At 46.5% G+C, this 13,509-nt stretch overlaps 1 protein-coding gene across 1 annotated transcript in view; it reads left to right on the forward strand.

The window, feature by feature from the left end:
- Positions 1-13,509, forward strand: part of L3MBTL4 (L3MBTL histone methyl-lysine binding protein 4) — a gene marked incomplete at both ends in the record, with an annotated part of 548,580 nt that overhangs the window by 129,367 nt on the left and 405,704 nt on the right. Inside the window, 1 exon segment of the mRNA XM_079718164.1 lies at positions 12,582-12,684. Within this exon segment, the coding sequence (XP_079574290.1) occupies positions 12,582-12,684 (103 nt within the window).

The following is a 13,509-nucleotide window of genomic DNA, read 5'->3' on the forward strand; positions in this document are numbered from 1 at the left end:
GCAAATGACAAACTTACAGAACTGAAAATATACAGAATTATTGGGTAACTAAGAGCCTTTGGCTTATACATTACTTTTCATCCATGCTTTGATATTCATTTTAAGCCAGAAAGTAAAAATTAGAATTGTTTTCCTTGGCAAAAGAGCGAGTTTCACTTCACATGAGATCACTGTGATGATCAGAGAGGGCAGATCACCGGCCACTTCTTGGGCTAACAGCTCTCCGTGCCTGCACACCCGGCAGCCCGACCACAGACCTTTCCTCCATGCCCTGCTCCAGGGACCCACGCGTCTGGGAGCTCCTTGAGCCGAGGCTGCAGACGCACAGTCAGAGCTGCCCTAGAGCATTCTTTAGAATGCTCCTAATTGACTGGCGTCGTTCCTTCACAGACGTTTTCCCTCCGCACCATTATTTCTGTCAGCACCAAACAGTTGAAGGCACTGAGCGGGAGGACACAGCTGCTGACAGCATGCCACCTGTCCTTCTGCAGCCCTGACCCTCTCCTTCAGGACACCGTGCCCTTGAATCATCCTACATTCTCCTTACTGCTGGTTTACTTGGCTCTTTTCCTGGACATGAAAAACCTTTATGTCCTGAGGAATTGTAAAGCTGAGTAAAAGAAACGTGGTTTGGCAAGCTTCTGTTCTTCAGCGTGCGTTGTGTTTTCTAGCTTGGCAAGAACATCCTCCATCATTTTCTTTGAAGTCATCGTCCTCTTTTTCACGTCAATGGACCTGTTTTGTCATGAAAATCATCAGAATGGGAGGGGACTTTTTAAATATAATTCCTCTGACCAAATGTTATGCAATGCCAGGCATCCAGGGAAAATTTAGCAACACAGTGGAGTCACTTCTTATTCTAGGGGTAGCTTCTAAATTCAGCAAGTGAGGCAAAAAAAAAGTGTTCAGTCACAGTTACTGAAGAGTGTGTTTGTGTAAGGCCAGCACAGGGGGTTACCCTTCCATCAGCCAGCTAGACGGTCGGCAGGGTCGGGGAGGTGAGTGATGGGTGAGAGATGAGGGTCCTGTTGTGGGTACCACATTGTGAACACCCGGGCCATCATGAGCTGGGGCGTCTGCTCCCATTATGGGGAGCACGGGGCAGGGGGCTGAGGAGAGGAGTGGGGTCTCTGACTCCGAGCTCGTGCCCCTTCCCATATCCATCTGCAGTGGCCTTGTGTGATCACCCAGTGTTCATTCTGTTCATTTCAGGTGTGTGACGACGACTTTGATGTGCGTGGCTACTCCTGCTGTCTTTTAAAGCTAGGGATGGTTGATTAAGAAAGATTGTGTGTATAAACATATAAAAGTTGAGATTATAGCAGTTACTTACGGGGCAGTGTAGCAGAGGGAAAGGGCACAGATCTGCAAGCCAGGAGCCTTAAATCCTTGTCCGAACCGCCAAAATATGAGTTATGATGTAGCACAAATTATTTAAACTTCTAACCCTTTATTTCCTTCCTTGCAAAAATAACCAGATGGACTCGGTCAGTGGTCCCCAACCTGGGTGGGGAACACTTAAGAAATAAGATTCAGAAGCTTGCCTCTGGAATTCTGACTTTGTGGGGCCTGCAGATTTACATATTTGAACATCTTTGTGCCCCTTCCTCTGTCCTCTGGTGGACTCCCAGGCTCTTGGGATCCTGCCGTGTCCATGGTCTCTGACCAGGTGTTCAGACCGGACTGAAAGGGCAGTGAGAGTCCGTGCTCCGGGGACACTCGCCCAGCCAGAGGCAAGTCAGACTCGGGGTGGTCGGAGCCTGCGACAGGCGCCTTCTCGGAACGGAGGCCTTTGTGTCTGTTATTTGCTCTTTCCCTCCGGCAGCACGTGGACGCCCGGCCGATGGTGTCCCCTCCATGGAGCTCCCCTCCCCGGGCAGCTCTGACACACCCAGGAAGGGCTGTTGTCTCTCAGGTCTGAAATCCAGCCTGATTCAGAGTCATTGTGACCTGGGCTTGGGTCTCGGGGGGAAGGTGAGCTGCTTCTCCCGTTTTATCGGAGCATCTGTTACAGACACGACGGAGGAGGGAGGATTCCTTCCGCTTAGAAACGTGGCAGTTCTGACAACACTGTTCTCAAGTCATTCAACGTGGGAACTTCATGAACTGTCAATTTAGGGTTAGAGTAGGAACCATGGGGAGAAATGTAATTATTAATAAATATTTAAAAGCGTTTCTCAAGCGACTCCCAGCATTTTCCATTAAGAATGTCCAAAAGCTCCGTGGTGAAGAAAGTTCTTAGTGTGGGCACATGAGGTCAAGGCCAATTTGAGGAGAGACTGTGGATGCTGTGGTACCTGCTTTAGGTGTAATCTGCAGGTTATCGGGATGGTGTTCTAATTACCCCACTTTGGAGTCTTGAGTTATAGAGTGTGTTTAATTCTTCTAAATAACTTTTATATTTATGCATGTTTGGCTATGAGAACAGATGACGTTTCTGTCAACAACTAATCAGTTTGATTTTTTAGTCAGCAAATTATGTGTGACACTTTCAGTGAAAATGGAACTTATTAACTAATTTCCTCTTTTAGTAAAAGGGGGGAAAATTAGGTCAAGGATTGGGAAAGCTCAAAAACAAGTCATAAGCAACCGTGATTTACTTACAGTTTTAGGCCTGTCCGTTATCTCCCTTCATATGAATAAGGAAAATCCTGGGAATAAGGACAGCCTTGTGGCTTCTGTTTATTTAGTACCTTGTTGCACAAGGCATAGTCGGGTGGGGGGGGTGGGGAAGAGAGAGAAGTAGAAACGAAGAAATGAAATAGAGAGTGGGAGAGAGAATGCACGAGAATCAGAGGAGAGGAGGGGGTGGATTTGCAGCATTTTCACTTAGATTAGGTGGGAGTAATCCATTTACATAAACCAAGCACCACTTTTGTCATTTAAAAAAAAGAAGCGGTTTTCATATAAAAGATCAGCTAAATTAGGGGTTTCAGAAAGTAAGAAAGTAGTCTTGGTTTTCTATATTATCTTTGAGAGAGAATTTGTATAAAAGTTAAGGTTTAGAAGACAAGTGCATTTGCTTTGATTTCTTTCTTAAAAATAATGAAAAAAAATGAAATAGGACCGTCTAGTGAAATAGTATTTGTATTGGATGCTTTTCGATGCTGTATCACCCTTCAGTTCCTCACAGGACGGTTATCAGTTATTGAAAGAAGTAGGTTTAATTCAATTTACTTCAGTTACGTGTAAACCAGTTTCTCTGTGTGCCTGTGTCTCTACCACTCTTCTGCTCCTAAAATTCTGTGCTTCTGTGTGATCTCTGTGGACCCCTCCCAGTTTCCCCTTCCACAAATCAGGGATGTCACTTTCCTGAGTTTCTGAAAGGTTAAAAACGGGTTACAAGGCAGGTTGGCATTTTATGAAGGCCTGTGCTATTCAGTAATGAAAAAAAGAGCCTAGTCTTGTGTTTTTAAATAGTTGTAGTATAAATAAATGGTACAAATTCTTTACTTTAGAATGTTTGAAGGCGACGTGTATGGGATAAAACGTGTATTTCTTCCTCTGTCCTTAATGTCATTATAGCCATATGTCACGTACCACCACTCACACTTCCTCCCAGCCCTGTACCCTCCTCACGGTGGCTCAGGCCAGTGCACAGCCAGGTCTAAGGTGCTTCATCTGATCCCTTGGGCCAAATCACCCCGTTTTCCAGCAAAGCCCTGGTCTCCCTGGTCCTGTGCCCACACGTAGACAGGAGACCTTCCCTGCCCAGGATCCTTGTGTAGTTTACCAGCTGCACACTGTGCCATTCGGTCTCTCATTTAAAACTCTACATGTGATAAGTGCATTTTATTATATTTTGCTAAGAAAATCTTTGCCAGCTACTCTGCTGTCTCCTTTTAAATATGGAGCAAAGCCCCATGTGACATGTTTCACTTTTCACCGTGGCTGCTCAGAAGCTCTCTCGGGTCTGCTCTGTCCACGCGGCTGTCTCTTCTTACCCCAGGGCACTCTGTGAGGTGGAACCAGTGTGATTACTGTTACGTCCACTGGTCTTTCCCGACTCTGCCTCCTTCTAAATGTTTTCCTGCCTTAGGTAGGTGGTTAGTTTACCCTCTTCTACTATTACTGCCCTTTTTATATTTTAAAGGTTTTTTAGATCAGCTGATATTTACATTTTTAGAATTCTTTTTAAACATTATTTTACTGCATTCCCATTTCAGAAAATTATTGTTCTATTTCATTTATATATCATGAAATCTGACAGCCTGAAACCTAGTACAGGCAACCATGGTGTTTGGTTAAATTATTTTCTTCTTCTTTTTGAGAAACTCATTATTATAGCACAGCGGGTGTTTATTGTCCCTAATTTCATTAGGAGATGGAGAATAGGTATGATTAACCTATAGTTTCAGTTGGAAAGATATGCTTATTATTTGCATCCTCCAACATTTGGGGTAATTATTTCATTAAATCTTTTTAGCAAACTATGATATAAATTTCCCGGGGGTGGGGTGGGAGAAAACAAAACAAAACAGGATACTACCCTAAAAGTTTCCGATCCAGAATAAAGATAGCGGAAGCTTAATTACTTGGAGTGAGAACATGTCCATATTTTAACGGTTTGCTTTATTTTTAAATTTTTAGTCCTAGATTTAATCCTGTTGCTCTCCTTGCCCTTAATCTCAGCTGATGATCTTACTGCCTATTTGACTGAGAAAATAAAAGCTCTTGGTGGAGAAGCTGGTCCTCCCATCCCCACGTGCTGCCTTCCTTCCCTGGAGACCGGCCATGCTCGGGCCTCACTGGCCGTTACTCAAGGACCTTTCCCCACAACTACACCCTCTCCTTCTACATTGTCCGGTTCCTTCTACGGAAACATTCCCATCATCACTCAAAGAGAAACAGTAAGGAACACACCTTCTTGACCACAACCCCCTTTCATATCCCCTTTTCTACTAAAACGCCTCAAAAAAGTAGTTTCTGCCATTGTTTCCCCCTTTCTTCTCTCCCTTCTCCCTTGAAGGTCAGTCTGGCTTGTTGGTGTCTGTCCACTGCAGGCTCCAGGCATCACAGCCTTCGTGCCTTGGCCCCAGGCACATGGCTTCCCGGCCTCCTCCCTCCTCCTTCCTTTTAGTCTCTACCCGTTATGTCGCCCAGAGCTCAGTCCTCAGGCCTCTCCTCCGCTCCATGGACACAGACTCACTGTGGCATCTCAGGGAAGGATGTGGTTGAAAAAACTCTTCTCCACGTTGCTCCCCAGCTCTCAGTGCAGCTTGCACGAGGGAAATGCAGTTTTAACCTGCTCTGTATCCATCCAGCATCTCCCTTGCATGCCGGTGCCTAGGGGTGGCACCCTGTGAGTCATGTTCATTCGGGGTTCGGGCCACGTGGGTAGAAGCCGGAGCTCAGAACATCGCAGATCACTGGCTCCCACCTCAAGGTTCCAGACATCCCTTAACTACCAGCAGTTAAGAATCTCTCTGATCCTGGTCAGGGCTTTAATGCCAGCCACGGATGCCTCAACCACAGCGCAGAGCCAGCCTGTAGCCCTTCCCGAGCTCTGAGTAGAAGAAGTAAGCGCTGCTCAAAGAACAGGCTGCAGTAAGTTCAGTCCGCAGTGACTCACTCCCCACTCGGTCCTTCAGACGTGCCCTGTCAAGCCCGGCGTCCGGCGGAGACCTCACCGTGGCCCTTGTCACCTCGCCGCTTGCGCCCTTTCCATTGTCCACGCGGCTCCGGCCACGCTGGCCTTCCTGCTGTTGTCCCAGGACGGCTCGTGCCTTCACTGCACACAGGATCCTGTCCGAACATCAGGACCTCTTCCTTGACAACTCTGCCTTGAACCAGGGTCCCCACTGCCACCCGGTCACTTTCTCTTCCTCCCTCTCACCGTCACTGACGTTACACTGTTTCTTTTTTTCTTTTTTTTTTTTTGCGGTACACGGGCCTCTCACTGTTGTGGCCTCTCCCGTTGCGGAGCACAGGCTCCAGACGCACAGGCTCAGCGGCCATGGCTTATGGGCCTAGCCGCTCCGCGGCATGTGGGATCCTCCCGGACTGGGGCATGAACCCGTGTCCCCTGGCTCTACACTGTTTCTATTTGTAGTTTACTCTGTCTCTGGCACCAGAAGGTGAGCTCAAAGCGGGCAGGTCTTCTATTTAGTTCACCGTATCTCTAGCACCCAGGGTACACATAACAGGCACTTAGTATCTCTTTAAATGAATGAATAATCCTCAGTGGTTATTTTTATTTTAAAATTAAGAAGAAACAATGTATCTTGCTTGCCTGTTATCAGTGACATTTGAATCTGTTTTCCTTTTCTGTATCCACTCTAGTGGCTATTACCACCAGGTGCTAATGTCGTTTCTCTATAAAACGCTTCCTAAGTGACTGCGGGTAATGAGGATTGAAATAAGGCCAAGAATGTTGCTGCTCGATCCTTACTTGCAGTGCTAGCAGGCCGGCATCAATCTGGGGCTCACTTATAATATGTTTAAGTGAATAGATCATCTTAATTTGCTTCAGTCAGTGTCAGTGTTGTCATTGTGCTCTGGGTCGTCTCTGTACCAAATAACAGTTGGGAGAGGAAACTGCTTTCTGCTCAGAAGGAGGGAGATGATTTCAGCTTCTACCCCACCCTGGCTGGGATGAGGACCCTTCTCATCCACATCACTCACAGTTGCCAGTTCAGGCCATTTTGAAATAAGGACAGCTCCCTTTCTCATTTTCTAGAGATGAGAACAGCCTCTTGTATTTCTTGATTTTGCCTTTGACCCCTTACATCATCTTTACATCACAATAGGTCTACCACTCACATGCAGCCCTAGTTTTTGTTTTAGAGCAGTTCCTTGATTTCACAAAAGGAAAAGCAAAATACAGTTGCTGTTTTATTGTAGGGCTTCTTCAGCCGCAAGTAACATAAAAATCAGTTCCCAATACCTTCATCAAAGAGAGGGTTGTTTTTCCTGCATGACAGGCACTGATGTGCTAGGCCCGTGCGGGCAGGTCCTGGGTCCAGGCTCCGTCATCCTTCATTCTCTGCCCTCTTCAACACGTTTGCTTCTGTCCTTGAGCTTGTCACCTCATGAGCCCTTATATCTACGTTCCGTGAAGGTTGAGGAAGGGGGAAACGGGCAAAGCAGCACCAGCATCACCTAAAATTAGGCAAAAAAAGTATCTATGAACATCCAGCATTGCCCTCCCCTTAGACTGTACTGTCTGGAGAGGGTCGAATGGCCACTTCCAGGTGTGAAAGAGGCTGGGAAAGGCAGCCGTGTCAGCTAGGCATGGGCTCGTTGCTGCCCTGAACCGAGTCAGGGCTCCTTAGCAAGGAGGGCTCGGGGAACGGGTGTTGGGTGGCCACCTGCAGCGTCCGCCCTGGCAGCTGTGGTAACAGAGGAACTCTGTGAGAATGGGAGTCCGTGAGGATGCTTTGCTGTGGTCTCGCGTTAGTACCAACATTGTTCGTTACTCAGATAATTTCCAGTTCACAGGGGTATTTTCCATTTCCTCTTTTTCCTTTGCAGCAACAGGTCTACCACTGGATTTACTCCTGCCTGAGTAAAATTTCCGTAGAAGACTTGGAATAAATTAGGAGCTATTGATGCTGCTAGTTGTAGCGAGTAGCTCACAATAGTTAGCAGACTGAAGGTTGATTTTAGACAATCTAAGCTCTGAAATGAGAATAATATGTGATTATCTCACAGCACTGTGGTCAGGATGTACCAAAACAGCGCTTAGAGGTGGTCACTGTTGTTGTCTTTGTAGTTATTTATTCGTTTACCAACCACACTCTTATTCAGCGTCTCCTGTGTGCCGTCCCTACTGTGGCAGGTGGGGTGCAGCGGTTAACAAGCTAGATGAGGCGGATGTCCTCCCGCTCCGGACTCACCTGCCAGGCGACGACCAGATAGACTAGGGAGGGCATTTCAGGCAAAGTGGTAAAAGAAGGTAAGAAAGCGTGATACGGTCAGCGATGCTCTCTCTAAGGAAGGGATTTCGAGCTGAGAACATTTTTTCTTGAGACCTAATTCTTCAAATAGCCAAGTTACAAGTAAGATATTCTTGGCAAAAATGCAGTTATTTTCTGGGGAAAAACATTAATTTTATCATAGGTTCCCTTTTTTCCTAGAGGCAATAACATGAACTATTACAGAATTTACTGGTTTCTTTTCACCAACAGACGGTTCTCTGTCTAATTCACCATCGATTCAACCCATTAAACTTCATCATACAAAATTACCAAGAAAACTGTTAGGTTCTGTGCATTTTTATTGCATGTTCTCCTTGACTTCTTCTTTGTTATGTCCTTGCTGTGTTTCTTAATGTAATAACTCTTCTCCGATAGTCGGGGTCACGCCTCTCCTTACAGATCCTACAAGGAGAGAATTACGACACCCATCAGGGATCTGGAGATAAATATGCATTGATAAATATTTGATGCAATTGATAAAATATCACTTCAAGCCTTGATTGAATCAAGTGCATTAAAATAGTCCTGAAATACTCAGTAGCCTTCGTTGGGAGGCTGCTGAAACATTGTCCACACAGAGCTGCACCTGGGCTGGCAGGTGGGCACTGGCTTGTTGGCCTGTCTGTGGGTTTAGGTTCTAGGCCTTTGTGCTGGTGGCCTTGGGAGTGTGTTGTGAGGCACGGTTTGGAGAAAGTCTCTTATATATACCCTGTGTTTCTTTCTTTTCTCATAGATTTTTTTTTAAACTGTTTGACACAAGCATACTTCTTAATTAGGGGCTTGTTTACAAGTTTTAAACGTTCATTTGTTTAATAACTGTTTTCTTTTTCCAAGCTCTTTCTGAAAGCTACCTTGGGGGGGGGCAGTTCTTATTTCTGCTTGTCCCTCACGGTGTTTCACAGGTTGTGAGGGTGTAATAAGTGTCTAAGGCGTACTTTACTGTTGTTCAGTAAATTTAACAAAAATCTATTCGAGGTGTAAATATTTGTTCTAACATCATCATACACTGGGACCCAGCCTCGGTCAATACTTTTTTGCAACAGAATCGTACTGTAATGCCAATTTCTGGTTTCTATGTAAGCCTCTCGTCTAGACTCTGAGCATCTTGAGGGAAGCACTATGGAAAGCTCATCGAGTCATTCAGTGAGCATATCCTGAGCACTGACTATGTCACATACTAGGCAGTGCCGACACAATGGTGCAGTACACCCAGGCTCGCAGCTCACGATTCTAATATGAGAGAGAGAGACACTAAACAAATACATCATTTAGTTTGTAGTAGAGGTAAGTGCTATTAAAAAAGGGAACCTAACCTACTCTTGGAAGTTAGCCTGAGGAAGTGAAATGTAAGCTGTGACCTGAAAGATAAGTAGGAGTTTTCCAGGCTGAGAGGTAGGAAGCTCATTCCAACATGCAAGTGCTCTCAGCTGTGAAAGAACCTGGTGGGTTCAAGGGACAGGAAAAGGCCAGTATAGATGCAGAATATTGAGTAAGGAGAAAGATCAAGTAAGACACATCTAGAGAAGTAAATAGGAGTTGGGATCAGGTAGGCCAGGCTAAGGATTTGGGACTTAATCCCAAGAGCCATGAGAAGCCATTGAAAGAAGCTAAGAGGGAAGTGATGTGGTGAGATACGTGTTTTGAAAATGTCACTCTGGGGGCAAGATGGGGACTTGGACTGAATGAAGGATGGTACTGAGGTACTTCAAGAGGGAGGCAATGATGGCTTGGGTCAGGGCACCCAGTAGTGATGGGAATAAGTTGGCAGGTGGAAATGCTTAAGAGATTGAGAATTGGCCGGAAGTTGGGTGGAGTGAAATGAGGGCAGGAAAGATGTCAAGGATTAATGCGGTTTATTGAGACGAATGGCTCTAGAGGAAAAGAAGTTTGGGCACCAGGCGGTGACTTCAGTTTTGAACATGTTGAATTTGAAACGCCTTTGAGAGATTCCCAACAGAGATGTTGGGTGAAGAGTTGGATGCATCGGTCTAGAACTTACAGAGTGTCTGGGCTGTAGCCTTTGAGCATCTATAGTATACATTTGGTGAATGAAGAAATGGATGGGGATGGCCCAGGAACAAACCTTGGGGTTCTCTGACATTTTAAATTTCACCAGAGGATGAAAAGCTGGCAAAGAAGAGAATGCCCACATGCTGATGGCGAGAGTGTGATGTCACCAAAGCCAGTGGACAGTAACAGTTCAAGAAGGCAGTAGCCAGCTGTGGTCAGCCTAGCACCAAGGCACTGAGTGTGGTGTGCTCTCAGCAGTGCGTGTTGGGCCTAATGCAGAGAGGTCATGGGTGACCTCAGAAGACAGGCTGATGTGGTTCAAGAAATGGGATGTGAGCAAGTAAAGAGAACCTCCTGAGAAGTCTGGCTGTGAACGGGAGAAGAGGGAACAGCAGCTAAAGGGGACGTGGCTCCAACGGGGGAAACTGGAGTATGTTTAAGTGTTGGTAGAAAGGATTCAATAGTCAAGGTGCAATTGGAATATTTGATAGCCCGAAGCTCCTGAAGAGTGGGAGGAAGATGAGATCCAAACCTAAACGGTGAGGATTCGCTCGGGGGAGGGCAGAGTGCTCCCTGCACTGTGATGGGAAGGAAGGGGGGATAGGAAGGCACACAGGTGAGCAGGCGCCTGTTCTCTCGGTGAAGCAGCAGGCAAGCCAGCGACTGAGTCCCAGAGGATGGAGGTTAGAGGGAGGTTTGGGAGAGTCTAGAGGGCTCAGGTGACACTGAAGACAGACGTTTTGATAACACCTAATCCACACTGCTGTGTAATTTTTCCCAGGAAGAGTTAGTTATGAAGAACACAGAGCAGCAGGATAACACAACGGATTCATGGCTGGCTTTTTTTTTTTTTTTTCACAACCAGATGTGACAAAAGGTCAGAGAGGCAAGAGAGTTTATGTCATGTGCAACAGAAGGTCCAATACTGGTGGATAGACTCAGACAAGGGAAGGGAGTCGTGATGCGAGGGGACTGATGGTGGGAAGGAAGGGAGATCAGTGGCCTGGAAGTTCCCATGATGTTGAAAAGAGCCTCAGCGGCGGGGTTACCTGAGCAGGCAGCCTGACTACGAGATGATTTGGGAAGCGGTGCCATTTTGGGTGACGACAAGATCCGGAGGGTTTTCTTTGCGTGTGTGGCCCAGCCGGGTTTGGTGAAGTGGCCCCGAGAATGAGCCGGTTAATGATCTGTGAGGGCAGCAGATGGGGGAGGACAACCGGGACGGCGGGCGTTGGGGCTGCCTCGGGTGACGGTGGAGCAGGGACGCAGCGGCACCCGGGGAGCCGGGGCCGAGGTCTTCCTGAGCGGTGCGGGGTGATGGGGGCTGGGGGGTGAGCCACGAGGGGCCTGCGGTGTTGGGGCCTGTTGCGTCGGGAGTCTTCGAGGAGCAGGGAGGAAGCACAGTCCAGGAGGGGTGCCGGGAAAAGAGGGCACTTTCCTCTCTGCCAATCCCGGGGCATGTGGAGTGTGAGAAAATGCACATCTTTTCCTGAAGAAGCTGAAGGGTGCAATGTCTTCACCCAACAGGCAAGTTAAATCAGAGCTGGGAGTCGGAGAAAGTATTGAGACGAGGACAAGGAGACAGGAGCTTGAACAGGAGATGGAAATCTAAGAGCTGGGGAGGGAGGGGGAAGGTGTGGGATCTTCATCGAAACGAGGCCCAGAGCAGCATGACAGGAGGGGGTAGAACATTCCAGGAGCGTGTGTGTGTGTGTGTGTGTGTGTGTGTGTGTGTGTGTGTGTAGGGGGAAGGGGAGGAGAGGGAAGGGGCAAGAAAAATCACGGAACAGAGCTCGGGGGTTTCAGTCCTGATAATCTTTACATTGCCTCTTGGGCTTGACAGAATTCATCTCTGGCCTGGATTGGTTATGTATTGTTTAGTATAGTATATGTAGTATACTGTAATATCGTATATATATTGATAGTAAAGTATAGAATAGTATAGTATAATATAGTATATATAGCATTGTACGGTATAGCATATAAGGAATAGTGTATATAGTTTAGGATAGTGTAATACAGTATAGTATAGTGCAGTATAGTAGAGTACGCTATACATATACAGTATGGTACAGTACAGTATGATATGCTCTGTATAGAATAGTATCATGTAGTGTATACAGCACGGCACAGCCCAGTACAGAATGGTCAGGCAGTTGGCTCTTCAGCCGCTGGGACACACTTGAGTGGCACAGGGAGGGCCATGTCACTGTCTTCGCTGCGCCCCGCTTGCTGGCTCAGTTTCTGTCCACCCTCTGGGGGAGCCTTGCTGTGGCTGGAGGGAGTTTCGTGGGGACCCACAGACCAGACCTCGCCCACTCACCTGCTCAGCTCACGGCTCTGCTGCCCTTGCCAGTGTTATTCTGTGAAAGACATGTCATGTTCTTCTGTTTGTTTTTTTTTCTTATATTTCTTCAATGCCTCTTCATTTTGCTCAGCCTCTGATGTTAGTTGCTGTTCATATTATCTATTACAGCACTGATATTTTCTGCTAAATCGTTTTATAAAACATCACAAGTACCCAATAAGTGTTTCCGGTGACGGTTTGTTTTTAATTTGTAAAGTCTTGATGAATATCATTTGCATAGTTTAGTCTTTCCAGTTCTTCTTTGCTGAGGGTGTTTTCAAGGTGTGTTCTTTTACTTCCTGAAGGGGCAAATGATGTGAAAATCCTTCCAGACCAAGCTGTTTGTCCCACTCCAGGGTGCCGAGGGATAGGCCATATCCGTGGTCCGCGGTATTCAGGACATCACAGGTAAAATTTTTTCTTATTTAAATTATTTCAGGGATGCACTGAAACATGCTGCAGATTAGCAGCTGTAGGAAGCATCGTAATGACCCTCTGGGAGCCGGACAGCTCCCCATCATACTCCCCCATCCCTGTCCCGAGGCCCGTCTTCAACATTTCCAATGTCTGCCCAGCCTGCTTCCTCCGGGCCTTTTGGCCTCCTGAGGCCCGGCCCAGACCACCAAGCTTCCCAGGGCCTCTGCCCTCTGACACTTGTCTCAGCAGGTGCACACATGCCCCACCCTTCGTCCCTCGCGCTCCTGAATCCTCCCCTCACATCTGCCCGTCTCGCCGCCTTCTCAAGAAATTCCAGAACCTCCTGCCGCCTCGCCCCTGGCTCTCACCTTGCCTCTGTTTCTTTTTCTCTATTTTTTATTTATTTGGGGATGAGATAATTCTGTTATAGGATAAAAAATAGCGTGAAGTTATATTGCAGAATATGCCTGTGTTTTAAATATGTGATAGTAGTATGGAGAGGATAGTGCTCATAATGAAAAATAAGTACAAATAAGTGTTGAAGTCCTCGCTGCTTTTTCTGTCACCATCAAGTGGTAAAGTAACATATAGATAAATTATTCATATTGGTGATCTAGTTACAGAATATGTAAATTAAAGCTGAACAGAATTGACATCAGATTTGTCCAAATACACAAACAGATAAAACAAACACGTAGATAACTATGAAGAGAAAAGGATAAATCATATATGTGAAACAAGGAAATGTTTGTTTGGATAAAAGAGATCCACAGAGAAGTCGTCGCTGTGTCAGGTGCTTGCAGTTCTGGAAACCAG

The sequence above is a fragment of the Hyperoodon ampullatus genome (assembly GCF_949752795.1).
Source record: "Hyperoodon ampullatus genome assembly, chromosome: 13".
Taxonomy (NCBI): domain Eukaryota; kingdom Metazoa; phylum Chordata; class Mammalia; order Artiodactyla; family Ziphiidae; genus Hyperoodon; species Hyperoodon ampullatus.